The following is a 12,249-nucleotide window of genomic DNA, read 5'->3' as shown; positions in this document are numbered from 1 at the left end:
TCATGATTGTGTTAATTTAATTCTATTCACTTCTTTAGACTTAATGTCTTTTTCACAACCATTACAGCACACAATACAATTAGTTATACTGTATATTTTTATTCATAGAGAATTGCTATTTTAAACAGAATATATAAACATTTAAATTCAGGACAGATTTTCACTTTTAAAAAGCACATTGGCACTTAGAACAACATTTGACAATTAATTGGGTTTCTTAAAACACTTTAAACCTTGCTAGACATTAGGGATGTAACGATTCATGATGCGATTCATGATTCAGACCTCACGATGCGATTTATTTATTCAAAATGAGTTCAAACAAATTAGAAATGAACAACTTGCCTTGCATTACTTCTTAAATGCTTCATGTTTCTTTTTATAATAAAATTATGTTTTATGTCAAATAACTAAAGTGCAATTTTAAAACAAATTAATAATAGAAAAACTCTCTTTAATATAAACAAACTAATAGTTTCCGTGCTTTTCTTGGATTTTTTGCATTTAAGAAATATCATCATGTCCATGTTTAGGTTTGCAGTAAACATGGCGGCCCCTGCAATCAAAACATGTACCTGGATTCAGTTCACACCTCAACCGATTTGAATCATAACACATTATAATCGATTTTCAACCGGCATACGTTGAATCGTAACATCCCTCTTTGACATGACTCAACATACACATCCACAGAACCTCAAAACGAGTTTTGTTTAAACATTAGCAGCCAACTTTACTAAAATATAAAAATAGAGCAGTCATGTCATGTTAAACATTTTAAGAAATGCATTTAAAGGCATCAGCCTGACATGTTTTGTTTATTATTTTTTAAGTACCTTTTTAACATTGGGCTTTATTCATGAAACACAGAGATAAACTTCTCTTATTCTAACATATATTGCTGCACATAATCCTAACATAAACTAAGCAAGGACTGTTTTAAAGGTAAGAAATGTATAATTTCACTTTCCCGAGTAAAGTCTATTGTGCGTATTCTCATTTCAACATGTTTAGTAGAAGACCTGTCTCCGCTATCAAGCATCACTTGTCTTTACAAATACAAAAACAGAGATTTATTCTGCATGGTGCTGGACACAATCAGCTTAACCAGTGTTAGATGATTATCTGGTGAAAACCTGCAGTTTTACTGCTTTGTTTTTTCTTCAGATCCCCAAAGAAAAGTAATGTTGCATCCTTAATTATAACTGTGAAATGTCCTTCAGTGCCATGAACTAGCTAAATTAATCTTATTCCATCAGTGAACTATGAAATTTTTAAGGAGGGCATATGTACCATTCCTTTTTATGGTAAATTTCCCTTTACCAAGATGATTCTGCTCATTGGAAACATATGGAATGATATTCTGTCTAACTGACAGTGTTGCTTCACAGTGTTTTGTAGGGCTGTGTATTGGCAAATGCCTCCAGATATGATACATATCACGATAGAAGGGTCAGGATGCAATATACTGCCGTGTATTACGCTCCGATACACATTTGCGATATATTGCACTACTTTAAATAGAAAAAGTAGAACTAGAAATACGACATGATGTGCGGTGCATGGACCGTTAGATCAGAGGTTTGTGGTCCCAAACTATGGAATGCGCCACTCAAGTGGGTAGCACAGGGGATTACCATTAAAACAATGAACATGGGCAGTTTAAGCCCCTGGTTCATCCGTGAAAGCGCAATAAATGTCATTGTTACTTTTTGGAAGAAACATTACACCGTGTCTACACTGGACGCGACAGAGAATCGCATTAGAACCCGAAAAAATTGTCCTGAGACCTGCTGCTCGCCTCCACTTACTTTTGGCCGTATGCATATGACATGATTTAAAAAACAAAATGCGATAGTAGAGGTATCACTTTCGATACACTATTGAAAAAAAAAGGTGTGATAGTTACATGTATCAATATTTTTGTGCCTTGATGATTTTGTGTCTAGCTTGATACTGGACTGTAATACTTGCTTTAACTTGTCAAATCTGTAGAATGGGGCATTTAAGAAGCAAGTCCTCCAAAACATATGTACTTTATTTCCAGGTATTCATCCACGCCGTATTTGGAGCCTTCTCTGCCCAGTCCGGACTGTTTCACTCCACCAAAGGGGGCTTCTGGGCTGGAGATCATACCTTCGTTGACCCCGACCATGCCCACTTCCATCTGCTCAGCCACTCGCCAGATCTGACCGATGTCTCGGGAGTAAAAATAACCTGTTGAAATAAAAGAACATGTGTGGAACGTGCATTTAGCTGAAGCCATAAACTGAAAGTTGCTTCAAATATAGCATGTATGTATGGTGTGTAGCTCTTTTAGCCTTATTTACTCATTACTTCATTTTCAAACAATTCTTCTAATAATTGATGAGAAACAGTGGTCAAGCTCAAGACTATCCTACCAATATAAAAATCATAATTTAGAGTGTAAGTTAGAAAATTATAATGCACACCTGCTAAACCAACTTGTGAAGCATTGGCGATGTCAAGTGCCTCCTTCTCTGTGTTGAACCTGGTGAAGAAAACAAAACGCTCAGCATCTTGAGGAGAGCTCAACCAAACAGATAATTATTCAGACATACAAGAATCAGTTCCCAAGGTTTTACGGATTAATTCCAAATCAAATCTCAAATCCCATCGGGTTATAGTTTTTTTATCCACTACAGGTTAGCTTTAATTTTGTCAAGATACGTATGAAAATATGTCATAATAAAGACACTCACTTTACGACAGGAACAAGGGGTCCAAAGGTCTCCTCCTGCATGCAGAGCATATCAGTGGTGACTTTGGACAGTAGGGTGGGCTGCATAAAGGAACCCTTCAGTCTCTTCCCACCTCTCACTATAACAGCCCCCTGAGACACAGCATCTACAATCTGGCTCTCCACCTACAACAAACAAAAGCTGATAAGTACCATTCTTCTGAACTCTTTGTGTGTGCACATTTTTTAATAATATAAGAGTGTGTTGGCATTCTCAGTGAGTATTTAATATTCATGTGAAGTACCTTCTCTGCTGCACGGACGTTGATGAGCGGTCCCTGCGTGGTGGTGGGCTCCGAACCGTGGCCGACCCTCAGCTCCACGTCCATGGCTTTTCCCAGCTTCTCCACGAATGTGTCATGGATCCCAGTTTGAACAAGAAAGCGGTTGGAACAGACACAGGTCTACGACATAGACAGGTACAAGATATTGCTGCTATACATCTCCTTGTAATTTAAAGGAACACTTCACCCAAAAATTAAGATTCTGTCATCATTCAATCCCCTTCGAGTGGTTCCTAAACTGTATAAATGTCTTTGTTCTGATGAACACAGAGATTGATATTTGGAAGAACGCTTATAACCAAACAGATCTTGACTCTCATAGTAGGAAAAATGACTTAATCTTGTTTTGTTGTTCTGTTGAACACAAAAGACATTTGAAGAATGTAGGACACTAATCAGTTCTGGGGCACTTTTGATTAAAATTGCATTTTTTCCTACCATGGTAGTCAACAGGGGCGAGATCTGTTTGGTTATAAGCATTCTTCCAAATATATTTCTCTCTGTTCATCAGAACAAAGAAATGTATACAGAATTACTCGAAGGCGAGTAAATGATGACAGAATTTTCCTTATTGGGTGACCTATCCCTATTCTGGATGAAATTATTAGAGTTCAATTCATGCATTAATAATTGTTTGCAGTGAATAATGTGACTTCAACAACATGTTGTAGACAATATTCTGATTTTAAAGAACACTCACCTGGCCCGAGTTCCTGAATTTGGAGGCCATGGCTCCTGCCACAGCTTTGTCTACATCAGCGCTGTCAAATACAATGAAGGGGGCGTGACCTCCCAGCTCCATGGACACCCTTTTGACACTTCCTGCGGCATGTTTAAGCAGTATCTGTAAAATATTTCGAATATTTATTTGAAATGTATGCAAAAATGTATTTTCTAAAGCTAGGTGGATTATTTACCTTGCCAGTGGCTGTGGAGCCAGTGAATGAGATTTTGGCCACTAGAGGGTCAGTGCAGAGCACCTCTCCCACAGCAGGAGTCTTTTCTCTTGAGCAAGGAACCACATTAATCACCCCTGGAGGAATACCAGCCTGAACTGAAAGCTAAATAAAAAACAAAATAGGTCATTTATCATTTGTGAGTGACCCTGGATCACAAAACAGGGAACATTTTTAGTAAGAGCCAAAAATACATTGTATGTCTCTTTTATGCCCAAAGTAATTAGTAGATATAGTAATAAGTAAAGATCATGTTCCAAGAATTATATAAAAACTTTGTTTTTGTGAGTGGATGGCATGTGCCTCTCAACGTTATTATTTATTAATAGCTAACAGAGAGACTGACCTCAGCAAGTGCTAGTGCAGAAAGGGGCGTGTCTTCAGCCGGCTTCACCACTACAGTGCAGCCCACCGCTAAGGCAGCACCCACCTTTCTGGTTATCATGGCACTGGGAAAATTCCACTGTATGAAGGGAAAGTTTGTAAGTTTAGTATAGTCAGTTGATCTAAAGTAACTACAGTTTGATGATGTCATCGAAATAAAGGTGGAGTCCTCACAGGAGTGATGATAGAAGCCACTCCCACTGGCTGTTTAACTATCAAGATCTTTCGGTCCTTGGCTTGTGGTGCGACAATGTCCCCATAGACACGTCTTGCCTCCTCTGAAAACCACTCTACAAAGGCGGCAGAGTACGCAATTTCTCCAAGAGACTCCGTCATAGGCTTCCCCTGTATAAACATTATAAAAAAATCAATACTTGCATGAAACTTTCTGACCTTAATTAAAGTTGATCCAATTAGGAATGCACCATAGTTGTATATATATTATTCATAAAACAACTTATTTGATACATGCATGTAATGTAATGAATCAGTCTTCATACACATTCTGCTGTGATCAGCTTGGCAAGATCTTCCTTGTGCTGAGTGATGAGGTCAAACCATTTTCGCAACAAAATGCTTCTTTCCTGCAAAACCATACATAAGTATATGTCAATCATATGCAGATTATGATTATTATAATGCACAACACGTGATCCGGAAGTAACTTTATGTAACACATGTACTAAACTATCCTGCTGAATAAAACAATAGAAACCCATCACAGTTGCTCCACTTGTTCCTCATCTGTAAGTCAGTCTGGATAAAGCGTCTGCTTAATGACTAAATGCAATGTAATGTAAATCTCTGTTTGATAGGTATTATTATTCAAAACATTTCTTCGTACATTTCCGTGTTCATCTGCAATAACCTCCATGTCATCCTATCCACATGAAATGCAATCTCGCGAGCTCCAGTCCCGACATTATAAACTCACTTTAGCCGTGTGATTCTTCCACGAGTGAAACGCTTTGTATGCCGCACTGACAGCGTCCTGGGCTTCTCTCGCACCGCAGTCTGACACTTTTGCGACCTCTTCTCCCGTGGCTGGATCTAACACAGGGAACGTGGATGCAGCTGACACCCAGCGCCCGTCTATGAAGCCTTCAGTCCGCAGAAGCCGCCCTGAAATGTCGAGGCTGTACCGTCGCTGCATCGTGCTGGGCAGGCCGGAGAAAACCTGCCGACCAAAACACCGAAATCCTGACAGATAGAAACTCCCCATGGCGGGTACTGACAGGTCTCGTACTATTATGCAACCTTTATACGAGACGAGTCTGTCTGCAGCGCCTCGCTTGCAGGTCTAACAACAAGCGGGGCCAGAGGGCGGTGCTTCAAGAGCTGTGCAGATTGAACGACGTATGACGTCAAAGTACCGCGAGAGCAGACAGCTCCGTATGCTTTCGAATCGCTCTCGCGGTGCTTCGATTTCATGCGCAAAACATAAAAAACGAACTCATTTTTGACAACCTCGACAATTTGACATCGAAGAGAAAATTACAGCCGAATTATTTCCGTTTGAAATACAGCATAACTATTTCCGGAGCAGATAGCGATAATTGATATTGAATTTAACAGTAATTTATGTTTAGATTTGCTTGACTTGTACGCATGTTACACAAGCGTTTGCACTTCACTCACTTCAGAAGTAGGAAATCCGGTCGTATTCGAGCTTTAAACGTCACAGCAACGATGAAAGGCGAGAGGGTCTCTCCAGATCGAAGAAATGGGCGTTCCAAAAGATAGAGGCGTGCCAAAAGGTTTCTCATTGGTCAAAGCTCAGGCGCTCTCTCTTGCAAACTGAGTTGACCAATCAGCGTTAATCCCACACATACGTCCTTTATTTTAAACAGGTAGAATGACGCGGTAAGGTGTGTTATAGTGATGGGAAATTCGGATCATTTTACTGACTCGGACATTTAAGTCTCGTTCAGCAAAATAAACGAATCTTTTTTCGAGTCATATCGTTCATTTTAGCAAAATATAATTCAAATATTACAGGTTACTTACACATCTACTACTTATGCAAACGTTTATCACATTACAAACAATACAAAACGTTAATGCTATTAGAAACAGAAAAGATGAATTCATTGTTTACCTGGGTCTTTAGTCTATGATTAGCTCAACTCATCTGACAACAAGTCTTCAGGGGCCCGTTTCAATAAGGAAGTTCAACCAACACTGAGTTAAAATCTGAACCCTGAGTTGATTTACTCAGAGAATCGTTACTCTGAGTTTTCAGTTTCAGAACAGCTGATTTGAGTTAGTTCAATCAACCCTGAGTAAGTTCACTCTAGGTTACGCGCGTGCAGCATGGCGATGAAAAGCCATCATCAATTGAGTGAAGATAGCACGATTCACCATGGCAACGGCACGTGACAAAAAGCGCTCTGTTCATTTCTCGCCAATCAAATTGAAGGAACTGTTACAAGCGTATAGTGAATATGAGCAGATATTTAGAAAAAAGTGCAACACAGCCGCAGCAGCAAAAGAAAGAGAGTTGGCGTGGGAGAAAAGTGCTTCACGTGTTAATGCGCAAGTTTATATGTCAATCACTTTTATATTTATTTTGTTGAAACTGTGAAAATGTAAATTATATTTAACTCTCTTGCTCTCATGTAGGTGAAATCCTTCTGCAATAAAAAGATCTTGGCAGCAGCTGAATATGAAATATACGACGGCGTCGTAAAAAAAAAGATTTCGAGAATAAAGTCGAAATGTTACGAGAATAAAGTCGAAATGTTACGAGAATAAAGTCGAAATGTTACGAGAATAAAGTCGAAATGTTACGAGAATAAAGTCGAAATGTTACGAGAATAAAGTCGAAATGTTACGAGAATAAAGTCGAAATGTTACGAGAATAAAGTCGAAATGTTACGAGAATAAAGTCGAAATGTTACGAGAATAAAGTCGAAATGTTACGAGAATAAAGTCGAAATGTTACGAGAATAAAGTCGAAATGTTACGAGAATAAAGTCGAAATGTCAAAATCTGACATGAACTACGAATTAACTCACTGATTCAGATGACGTACTTAAACATAATTTAAACTCTTAAACTACAACTTTCACGAAAATAAAATACGTATTACGACGAGTTTATTCTCGTAACATTTTGACTTTATTCTCGTAATCTTGAATTTATGTTATTTTTAACGTGGCACTAAAACGCCGTGGTAGAAATACAATAACATCATTCATTCAGGAAAGTTTAAAGAAATAAAATAGTCTTGCTAGTAGGATGACTGATTGGGAAATGTTAAATATACTTCTTAAACTGGCCTTAAAAGTTAAGATAAAACGTCCAAACGGGGCCTCAGAATTCTCTCCCGACATAAATATAATTCTGTGCGAATTAATGCAGCTTCCTCATCTATGGGTTCATGAATAAACGAACATGCTATTTTAAGTTCTGTGTGACTAAATAGAGCGCGATTAGGAACTCTAATCAATAAACATATGACGTATGTCATTTCAACCCGCTCGCGCTTCGAAAAGGGGGCGGAGATTGTAACAAACCCTGCGTTTGCGGAATAAAACCTGCTCCCGACCAGGTTAGGTTCACGGAGTAGGTTACTCTGGTTACTCACTCGGAGTATAAGATACCTCGATTTCTGAAATGGGCTTGACTTACTCCGCGGTCGCGGGTTTGACATTCCTCGCGTTCTGAAACCAAAAACCCTGAGTATTCCGTTTTCTGGGGTTGACTTACTCGGAGTTTGCACTTACCCTGCTTTCTGAAACGGGCCCCGGGTTTGACGCGTTCGTTCTTTTGTCACGTGACCACTTGCCGGATCACTGTAAAACACATAAAGTAAACCTGTTTTTTTTGTATGTTAGATTTTATTTAAGGAATTATCATAAAATTATAAAAATATGTGTAATTATCATTTTCCTAGAAATAAAAATGGTCTGCTCATTTCTGTCACTATGTTTTTGTTACTGTTTCTTAAGGATCTGTGTTATTTTGTAAATAAATAAAACAATAATATATTGATTGATTTGTCATTTCACAGTCTTTGTCCATCAATAAACAAACACTAGGACTAGGCTATATAATAAAAAAAATCCAAGCCTAAAATTACAAAGCACTTATAGTTTTTATTCCAATTTTGAATTGATTGCTTGTGACTTTCAGCCATTTTCTATAGTGGAGGACAAGGGCTTTAAGGAATATTCACATCTTATGGACCCATCATACAGTTTACCTAGCAGAAAAACATTGTCAAAAACTGTAATGCCTAGGCTGTATGACAAGTTAAGAGGTAATTGAATGGACAAAATCAAGAGTGCCTCTGCTGTTTGTCTCACAACAGACTGCTGGACCTATTTGTCTTAAGAAAGTTACATGACTGTGACATGTCATTTCATAGAGGACTTTCAGATGACCTCCTATCTTCTGGACTGCTTTGTTTTGATGGAGAGACACACTGCTGCTCACCTGGCAAGTGAGCTGGCAAGAGTTACAAATGAATGGGGTGTGGGTGACAAAATTGTAGCTTGTGTTACAGACAATGACAGTGTAACCAGAACGCTCCGCACCACTCTAAGCAGGCCTTGAACCAGGTCGGTCCAGCATGGGAGTCAGGCACTCTAGCGAGGAGGCTAAAGACCGCAGTCTCTAGCGTATGTCGCTAGAGCGTCCTTGAGGTCGGGAAGTGAGGTTTACATACTGCACAGCTCTACACTAGCTTGCCTCCGTTACACCAGCAACATTGTTTCAGCCCTGAAAGACCATCTCCACTGGGACCACATACCTTGTTCTGCACATATGCAGAATCTCATTGTCAGTGCTGCATTGAAGGAGGTCCAAGCAATATTGCAAAAGGTCAAGACAATAGTTGAATACTTCCATAGAAGTACAGTTGCTTGAGACAAGCTCAAGGCCAGACAAAAAACAGATGGGTAAAGAGACGTTGCGGTTAAAACAGGATGTGACCACAAGGTGGAATTCAACAAAGATCCAATCATCTCCATCCATCTTTTCTGTTAATGTCTAAAGTGTCATATGTTACAAAAGTATAGTAAGTAACACTATAGTCTAATCCAAAGGGCTAACTCAAAGAACATTAATACAACAAGGTATTGTATTTTATGAAGTTTAGACTTATTGTTTTTAGAGCATAACAAACTCTTTATTATCTTTATTTCCACATTCAGTGTTATGGAAAAGAACCATCGAGACAGACATTAAAAGCAATAATTTGAGACCAGAAATGACTGTGGATTTGCACCCGTTTGGAAGGAAGGTTGTAAATTAACTAATTTCTCTGTCCAAAGCTGTCACGTCACGTGACAAAAGTATTTTTTTTAAGTATTCCACAATCTCTGGATCACAGATTAGAGAGCCTCTGCCCATCTTTACTTCTGAGAAACTCTGCTTCTCTAAGACATCCTTTTATAGCTCATCATTTTACATAACGGATATTAATTAACTTAATTGGTCACAAGATGTTCTCCCAGAAGAATCTTTTCAAAACTTCTTGCTTTTTTAGCCATTTGTTGCCCCCATGCCAACCTTTTTGAGACCTGCAGCAGGGATTAAATTTGAAAAGATTGAAGTGTAAAATTTCTCAGTTTAAACATTTGCTATGTTGTCTATGTTCTATTGAGAATAAAATATTGTCTCATGTGATCTGAAATTCCTTTAGTTTTCAGTTTATTCAAATTTAAAAAACCTCCCAACTTTTCTGGAATTCGGGTTGTAAAACTCAGCCGAAAGCTGATTGGTTGCCCACAAGTGTGTACTGTCCAATGGCATTTTTTGACTCGATTGACAAATGGATAAAGAAAAAAAATTGGCAAATAGAGATAGTAAAGCATTTGGCAAATGTTTTTTTGAAAATTAAATAAAACATTTTAAATAAGTCTATTAATGTCTCTAGCTTTTCTACATCAACCAAATTTTTTTTTTAAAGCAATTACAAAATAAATCTGAGGAGCACAACTAACACTTGACATCCATAATAAACTTGATTGTGTCACTGTGAGTCTGTGTGGGTGTCCTGTCCAGAAATAAAGTGAGGTGAAAGTAGGACATCAATTTGGTCCTGATTGTCAATGTATAGGGGCACAAGCATGGTCTTGACAGAAGAATTGCAAAATATGTCAAGCCACCTTGATTTCTTTTGGCCACTGATGATGGACTGAGAAAAGAAAATTGAGAATGTCATTAAAATATTGCCACATATGTCTCTGTAAGTCATTTATGTATTTATTAGACAAGTTATTGGTAAAAAGTGCAGACAACAAAATACAATTAGAAAGAAAATGATGAAAATGAAGAAGAGATATCGAGTAAGCATACAAGGTTGATCCAGACAGAACATCGATCTGGTTAATATTTATACGTGTTATTGTCTTAGATTATAAATTACACTACTGTACATATCTGTTTAGATGTTGAAATGAATTCATATAGATATCAATGAATCGTTTAAAACTATACATGTTGGTGTTTGCTTAATAACAAAAAGTTTTTTTACCATAACTCGTGATGGATGATGATGTTATGTGTTCTTAGCTTTCCTGTAACTCAGTGGTAAGAGCATTGCGTTAACAAGGGGCCAGGGGATTGCAAATACCTATGTAAAATGTATAGGATAAAGCAATGTAAGTCGTTCTGGATAAAAGCGTCTGCAAAATGCCTAAATGTAAATGTTCTGGTGGTTGTTAGTGTACAGCGCCCCCTACTGGACAAAAAGGTCAAAACATGACCGCAAAACTGTAGCTCCAGGACTGCACACTCCCTCTTCTCGAAAACTTCAAAAAAACATGAACTATGAAATATATTCACAAGAAACACTCAAGTCTTCTGTATATTTGTATATAACTAGGTTACAGTAGATTATATGTTATTGTTGTAGTAAACATCTGATCCAACTGTGTGTATAATTCATTTTTCAATTGACAAAAACCCTAAATTGCAAATCAATTGTCTCCTGTAAGATATGTATTAGGACCATTAGTAGACACGAACAAATACTTTAATCTGTTCTGTATATTATCGTTAGTGAAGTCATGGTTTCTGTAGTAAGATTGGTTTTGCCAAAAGTAACATTTACAACCACAACAAAACAACATGTTACACTTTTACCATGGTTCATTTTCACTGGTCCAGAAGCACTTCCAGTTTCAGTTTAGTTCATTTATTTACTTTTAATCTTACACATACATACATTATTACATTTTTGTTTAACAGTTTGATTCGGTTACAGATATTATATTTTGTCGTTCAACTCCCCCTACTGGACAAATAAGGAACAACGGGGGCGTGAAACTGCCTGCTCCAGGTCTGCAGACATCTAGTTTTAATGAGATCCGGATTCATAGAGCTGCACTACTGCCATCTACTGGTGGCAATTAACTTCTCCCGGTGATTCTGTCAGAGTCTTGTTATTGATCCTGTTTTTAATGAAGTTCCAAAAGAGCTTCCGGCTCTGGTCACTTTTCACCTCTAGTCCATGTTCTGTTCATCCTGTTTTTTCATTTCATTGTTTCTTCTTTATAATGTGACTATCAAGTTCATGTTTTATCATTAAACTTACAGGGTTCACAGAGTCCAGTTGCATGCTTTCCTATAATATTCTTCAGTGTCTTTTACCATTTGTTATTGTTAACTCTTCAGAATGTTTTTTATTACCTGCTCTTTTGTTTAATGATTAAAGATGTCTTTCTTATAATCCAAGCTTCCAATTAATCATTTTCCAATTAACAGTTTTTTGCATATCATCTTCTTTCCTTCTGAATTGAAAAGTTTTTGTCTGTATCTTCTATTTTTTCAACACCGATCCCTCTTGTCCCTGAATATTTAAGTTGTGTCTCAAATGACATACTATACACTATGGCCCGGTTTCACAGACGCA

The 12,249-nt window shown here is 37.8% G+C and overlaps 1 protein-coding gene across 2 annotated transcripts; it reads right to left on the bottom strand.

Moving 5' to 3' along the window:
* Window positions 1-79: 79 nt before the first annotated feature.
* Window positions 80-6,137, bottom strand: aldh5a1 (aldehyde dehydrogenase 5 family, member A1 (succinate-semialdehyde dehydrogenase)). 2 transcript variants are annotated; one of them, XM_056762087.1, is made up of 11 exons: window positions 6,024-6,137; window positions 5,320-5,562; window positions 4,886-4,969; window positions 4,560-4,730; window positions 4,348-4,464; window positions 3,963-4,106; window positions 3,746-3,889; window positions 3,007-3,165; window positions 2,724-2,887; window positions 2,454-2,512; window positions 80-2,217 (listed from the first exon to the last, which is right to left on the bottom strand). In XM_056762087.1, exons 2-11 carry the CDS (start codon window positions 5,536-5,538, stop codon window positions 2,006-2,008), a joined length of 1,473 nt encoding a protein of 490 aa, XP_056618065.1. In that variant the 5' UTR covers window positions 5,539-5,562; window positions 6,024-6,137; the 3' UTR covers window positions 80-2,005. The 2 variants fall into 2 exon arrangements, with proteins under 2 accessions (XP_056618065.1, XP_056618064.1); XM_056762086.1 differs by lacking the exon at window positions 6,024-6,137 and having other exon boundaries at window positions 5,320-6,017.
* Window positions 6,138-12,249: the final 6,112 nt, after the last annotated feature.

The sequence above is a fragment of the Triplophysa dalaica genome, chromosome 12 (assembly GCF_015846415.1).
Source record: "Triplophysa dalaica isolate WHDGS20190420 chromosome 12, ASM1584641v1, whole genome shotgun sequence".
Lineage (NCBI taxonomy): Eukaryota > Metazoa > Chordata > Actinopteri > Cypriniformes > Nemacheilidae > Triplophysa > Triplophysa dalaica.
The sequence above is the reverse complement of the archived record's forward strand: the minus strand, read 5'-3'. Positions and strand labels throughout refer to the sequence as shown.